The following is a 6,579-nucleotide window of genomic DNA, read 5'->3' as shown; positions in this document are numbered from 1 at the left end:
GGACAATTATTTGTAAATGTGGCTTTGACAGAGTCTGGGTGAGAGGAATTCTGATGGTACCAACCACTCTGGTAATTGGGACATGACCCAGACATAATTCATCTTGTTATTTTTATTGTTATATTCATAAAATACAGACATCAAACTACAGGATATCAGCTCAACTAAAGTAGGAAATACAATGCAATGAACTTAAGTGCATTATTTTCAGCCTGTGCAACAAAGCAGTGATACTGGTTCTGAAGATCATGAAATACATAACTGAAGACACCAAGAGTCTCCCCTAACCCCCTGGAGCAGTTATCCGGTTATTGTGAGGGAATGTTGTATCCCTTTGAGTGTCGTTGGAATATTTTTTCAAATTAAGGAAGCTGTTTTTTCTTTTTTTTTGTGCGTCTATTTCATCCTCTAAACTCCCTTGTTGGAAGTCTTTGTCGACTCAGGGCTGACTCTACACAAGACTAATCCCCTTGACTTCTAGGATTCCTTACTCGCTTAAAAAAAAAATGGAGCAATTAGATGTTGTTTTCTTGAGAGAGTAGCTCCAATCTCTAAACAATTTCATTCCCACAAGACTTAACACAGAAATAATTGGAGACCGGCCAAAGAGCTTGTTTTAAAATAATGCTCCCATTCTTGTCCTTAAGCAAATATCCGATTCTGTTCCACCTCATGGAGCCAATTTACAGCGTCAGTCTAAACAAATAATTTACAAAACTTAAACGCCATAAGTTTCAAGTATGTACAACTGTACAGTTAGTATTTGGGCTTGTTGGGGAGAGGATGACCCTGTGTCTTTCGATGTTTAAATTATAATACATTTGTGCCTTAAGACAGAAGTAAACATTGGTGCTTAAACTATAAAAGAGCACAGTAGGAGACCCAGCTTACTCCATTGCTGAAGAAAAGTACATAGTTTCTGTTAGTTTGCGTGATATTGCACATAACCTCGACCCTGGAAATGTCCTGTGTGATGTTATTATACATAAACTTGGCATGCTAATACTACACCAATTGCTTGTATCTAGATCTTTTGGCTGCTATTGTAACAGGAGGTTATCCTGTTTCCTTGGAGCAGCCACAAGGTGCCCATTTAAGTATTTGGTCTAGTACTGTTGTGCAGCATTTATATCAAGAGTGTTTGCCTCTCTCAGTTCTGGTGTCAACTGGGTAACCCACTGCCTCATCACATGCACAGTTATATCACACACAATGCATCCACAGTGCTTTAAATGTGCTATGTTTTCAAGCACTTTTTTTTTGGTCTTGTGCATTGATATGCAAGGAAAAACCCTCACTTGCCTATTGCATTGTCCTATATAATTCCTCTTCCACTGCAAGTTTAATGTTAGAACTGGAAATAAAATTATTTTTAAACTGAATGAAGGGCAGAAAAGAAAGTAGTTATTAACCTGCTTGCTTTGCTAGACCTGTTCGGGTGAAAGATATTTTAGTTGGCCATGGAACATTTTTCATTCAGGCATTCAGTGTTGGCATCAAGCACTTGCAGGTGCAACACCAGTCAGTTACACAATGACAATTACTCATTAGCACTCCTCCTAGTAAACCACCATGCACGTTTCCATTTCCAACATCAATTGCATTGTGGCCTTGGTGAGGAAAGGGGCCAAATTAGGGACAATAAAAAGCCCATTGCTGCCAGCAGCTAATTTGTCTGGGCAAATACTTCACTGTAGCCAGCTTAGAATGCCTTGGCTGGCTGGAAGCAGATCATCTGCGATGCTCTTCTGGTATGCAGCCCTCAAAATCTGCCAGCATTCATTGGAGGCAGTGGGTGGGGTGGATAATATTTTAGGAAAGTCTTTCACAACACAACACATTTCCCCTTTTATTTTTTAAAAAGGACAAAGGTGAGGTACATTCAGGTGGGAAAAAATAGCAGCTTGTACATACTATATGTTAACCTTGGAAAAGGAATGACTGTGTTATGGGGGGCAGGGAGCGGAATGCCCTAATTTAGTTATCAGGGATCTGGAAGAAAATTTGGAAAATCTGTTCATTTTTAAGGCTCAAAGCCCACAGGGTATGAGTTGTAGTGTGGGAAATGGGATTGATTCATTAGCAAGCAAGACCTCATTTTGCCCCAGTTCTAGGCTGCAGTGAAGACCACTTAAATCAAAGGTTCTAATGGGCAAAGCTGTGACCAGCAGAACTAGATTCAACTACTCTGATGGAAACTACTCAAGTATTTGTTCAGCATTCTAATTAACATGGTCCAATCCACTGTATAAACATTATGTGTGATATAACATACTGTGATGTTGCTGAAGTTTGGGCTCAAGTTTATTAATAATAATTTCCAAAGTATTGTTGGTAGGCTGTTTGGAATCCAATCCTGTTTGCCAGGTAGTCACAGGGATAGTAGGACTCGCATATTTCTCTGCGACGCTCATATGGTGTCTTGTAGTAATACTCACGGTGTCTAGAATAAAGATAGATTAATGTTAAGAATTGTGTTGTATTCTGATCTGTAAAAATAAATCGAACATGAAGGTTTCATGGTTTCAGTGTGAGGGATGGGTTGTTTGGGGGTTAGGAAAGATAATGGATTTTAGTTCAGAGATATTTCCTTAAATCTGTTGGGGACAGGGTTCATGGGATTCAACTGTCCAATGGATGGGATGATCCAGGTTGGATCTGAGGATAAGCAGTTTGGTTAGAGGGTTATGGATGGGTGTTGGTATTGGTTTATTATTGTCACTTGTACCAAGGTACAATGAAAAACTTGTCTTGCATGCTGATTGTACAGGTCAATTCATTACACAGTGCAGTTACATTGAGTTAGTACAGAGTGCATTGAGGTAGTACAGGTAAAAACAATAATAGTACAGAGTAAAGTGTCACAGCTACAGAGTAAGTGCAGTGCAATAAGGTGCAAGGTCACAACAAGGTAGATCGTGAAGTCATAGACCATCTTATTCTATAAGGGAACCGTTCAATAGTCTTATCACAGTGGGATAGAAGCTGTCCTTAAGTCTGGTGATACGTGCCCTCAGGCTCCTGTATCTTCCACCCAATGGAAGAGGAGAGGAGAGAAGAGAGAATGTCCTGGGTGGGTGGGGTCTTTGATTATGCTGACTGCTTCACCAAGACAACGAGAGGTAAAGACAAGAGTCCAAGGAGGGGAGGCTGGTATGGCAGAGGGAGAGTGGTGGGTAGTTAGAAATGAGCAGGTTAGCAGTGGTCACTGTTAAATGTAATATCTCCAAAGCACTGTCCTGAGAGAATGAAATAGTAAACCATCGAGGTTATGTTCTGACTCTCCTGTGGAAGCAGTGGAAGTGTCTAAATTTGGGCCTTGTGTTTTTTGGCACTGGAGTTGGCAACAAATGATTGATGGAAAGTGGAGAGCTGAAGTGCTGTGTTTGAAATGGCAGCATGGGTGCAGTGCTGAGCTCAACTACCTCTGTTGGTGGGCAGATGGCAGTATCCTGCCACAGCCCTGATACCTCATTCCACAACACAAGTCCTCCTCGCTTCAGGGAGGTCTCCCCAAAACCCAAGTAGAGAAGTCAAACATTCAGTCACCTCTGCCATCTTTTGCCCAGCTGGGAAGTACATTTGGGAATCTCTAGGTTAAAGGTGTCGGTGGGTGGGGTGGCAGCACAGTGGCGCAGCGGGTAGAGCTGCTGCCTCGCAGCTCCAGTGATCCAGGTTCAATCCTGACCTTGGGTGCTGACTGTGTGGAGCTTGCACGTTCTCCCTATGACTGTGTGGGATTCCTCCCACACCCCGAAGACATGTAGGGTAGCAGGTTAAGTGGCCACTAAATTGTCCCTAGTGTGTAGACGAGTGGTGGGATTAGTGTAACTGGATGTAATTGGGCTGAAGGGCCTGTTTCCGCGCTGTTATCTCTCTATGACTATGTGCATGTGATGCAGTGAAGAAAGATCATTGAAAACAAATGTCAAAATCTGACCTTTCGTAATATTCACGAATTGATCTTCTGGGCCTCTTCATGACAGAGTTGGCTTTCTGCTTCTCAAGGAAGGGACCTGGAATAAAGAATATTAATAATTTAGTTGGGAAATCAATTTTCGAAACTATAGTGTGTCAGAGAGTTGACAAGAGGTTCATTGGGAAAACCTTGGGCCATCCTTCCCTTACTCAATCCCTTTGTTTTTTGTTTAATAATAGGAAACAATTTTTGCTGCTGTGATTTGAAAGTTCTCAGTTACTTTGAGAGAAACTTGATGTTGCTGTCTGTTGGATGGGTGTAGGTTTGGGCTGAAGCTTGGGCTGGAATAATGTGGGCCAGGAGCTGGGAGGGTCATGGTTGGTCCAGTCTCCTCTCCTGGGATAGGGTACTCTCTGGTTACCAGGACAGACTGCGGCCGAGTGTCGCAACACCACCTGGCAGGGGGCTTGCGATTCAGTGATCAGATTAGCCCACAAACAGGAGGCTATTGCCCTCTTCACTGTTTTCTTCCTTCTCCAGTTACTGATCAAAGCTCGCTCTGTTGACATTCCTCCTTTCAATGTTTTTGCGTCTTCAAAGGCTGCCAAGGCACCAACAGCTGGGAGCCAGATGTTGACTCAGACCTGAACCAGACGCTTTTAAACTCAGAGCCTGATCGTGGACGTTGGACCTAAATGGTTTTTGTTTTAAAATCTGCTTTAGCAATCCAGTGAACGAAGAGATATTCTTCAGCCTTAAACCTTCTCTAGAACTTGGAGTAAAGAAGTATGACAGCCCATAGCCCAGTGCCTTGCCCCTGTGGCAGAACATTGTAGGTGTCACAGCCTCCATCCCTGTGTGCCTCAGTTCCTTGGCAAGGTTTCTGCTCACCAATTTGTTTAGACCAAAGGTTCCCTGAAGGACCCAACTTGGGCTATTTGACTTCAGCACAAAGACTGCAGAACCTATCGTACCAATGGATGGTGATACAAGGTTGAATACGAATGCTGGGATTGGAAGGGAAGTTGGCAAGAATAGGTTACCGGGGAAGGAAAGCAAGTGATGAGGGAGATGCAGAGGGTGGGGTTGAGGAGTAATGTCGGGGAACAAAATGGAGGCTAGATTGTTCCCGCAGTGGCTCTGGTACTTGTGCGTTCTGGCTTTCAGACAGAGGTATAGCGGACACTGATGTTTTTCCCTTGCTGTGATCAAGTTCCTGTAGTTTCCTGCTGGACCAAGGGTGAAAGGTTGTGAAGGAGTTCCAGCAGGCACTGTAGGAGGTGCTATGATGGGTAGCCTTCTGGGTTTATGGATGAACTGTGGTGATTGAGCAGCTTAATGTGATAGTGAGTTCTATGATGGAATTCTTCTGGGACCTGCAAGGATTCTGATGGGAGTTCCTGCTGGGATTATGTGAAGCAGTTTGATGGAGTTTCCTGGGACTGTCTGGAGCTATGATGAAATTCCTGCTGGGTCCAGCAAACACTGCGCTGGAGTTCGCACCAGGACCATGAGAAGTGGTCAGAACAATGAGACCCTCTATCGTCAGTGTTAGTTCACACAACTTCTCTTCCCCCAGATCAGTGATCTGCAGCAGTGTCCAGCAGTCCAGTGGCATCGATTGGTCAGTGTTGAGCATAGCTTCAGAATCAGGGTTAACACTGAACATAGAGGCTTAGCAGTGAAGTAATGATGGCTTAAATTTGGTAAAACATCAAAATGTCCACTCACTGTACTGGTGATTCAAGGCTTTTCCTTTTCCAATTTCACGCGAGTCTGAAATTAAAAATTCACATTGATCAGTAAAGATTACAGTTGAACATATCACAGTTTTGAGTTCTCTCTGGCCATGTGACTTAGAGCCCAACCAATCCAGGATCTCGGGACTGAAACTGAAGAGGACTTGGTGAACATTCCTGCTTCCACTCAGACACTCTGTGCACCAGTGACAATGTGGCATCTGTGAGTTTAATTGGGGGTGAATGTAAATCCCTAGCCAAGACCAGTGGATCCAAACAACCTCCCAGAGCCATTGATTCAACGATCAATTGGTTGTCTACTGATGAGCATTGGAAACTCACAGCATGAAGGTCTCTCCAGCTCATCGTTATTGTGCTGGATGTTTGAAAGAGCTCTCCAAGGTCCCACTGGTCTCCTTCCCTCCCTTTTGGAATTGCTTCAACTGCCCTTTTATTTAGTGCCTTCCAAATTGCAACAGGTCACCACATTAAGTAACATTTCTCTCAGTGGTGCAGCAGGTAGTGCTGCTGTCTCACAGCCCCAGCGACCCCAGGTTCAATCCTGACCTCTGCTGCTGTCTGTGTGGAGTTTGCGTTGAACTCCCTGTGTCCATGTAGGTTTCCTCCAAGTGCTCAGATTCTCTCCCACATCACAAAGCTGTGCAGGTTGGTAGATTAATTGGTGACTGTAAATTAATCCTAGTGTGTAGGTAAATGGTTGAATCTGGGGGGAGTTGATGGGAATGTGGGGAAAATGAAAAATTGGATCAGTGTAGGATTAGTGTAAATGGATGCTTGGTGATCAGTATGGATATGGTGGGATGCAGGGCCCGTTTCTGTGCCTCATGGCTCTATGACTCTAACTTCCCACTTTCTTTGCCAGTCATTTTCAATCTGTTGTGGATTGTAGAAAGAAAATGA

At 43.6% G+C, this 6,579-nt stretch overlaps 1 protein-coding gene across 1 annotated transcript in view; it reads right to left on the bottom strand.

Annotated features, from left to right (window-relative positions):
* Positions 1-97: 97 nt before the first annotated feature.
* Positions 98-6,579, bottom strand: part of LOC127585419 (dentin sialophosphoprotein-like) — a 111,354-nt gene continuing 104,872 nt past the window's right edge. Inside the window, exons 77-79 of the mRNA XM_052042843.1 lie at positions 5,651-5,695; positions 3,941-4,016; positions 98-2,443 (exon numbers count right to left, since the gene is read on the bottom strand). Of these exons, the coding sequence (XP_051898803.1) occupies positions 2,308-2,443; positions 3,941-4,016; positions 5,651-5,695 (257 nt within the window). The 3' untranslated portion in view covers positions 98-2,307. The remainder of the gene's footprint in view (positions 2,444-3,940; positions 4,017-5,650; positions 5,696-6,579) is intronic.

Source organism: Pristis pectinata, chromosome 33, assembly GCF_009764475.1.
Source record: "Pristis pectinata isolate sPriPec2 chromosome 33, sPriPec2.1.pri, whole genome shotgun sequence".
Taxonomy (NCBI): domain Eukaryota; kingdom Metazoa; phylum Chordata; class Chondrichthyes; order Rhinopristiformes; family Pristidae; genus Pristis; species Pristis pectinata.
Note: the sequence above shows the minus strand (reverse complement) of the source record. Positions and strands in the feature narration are given on the sequence as shown.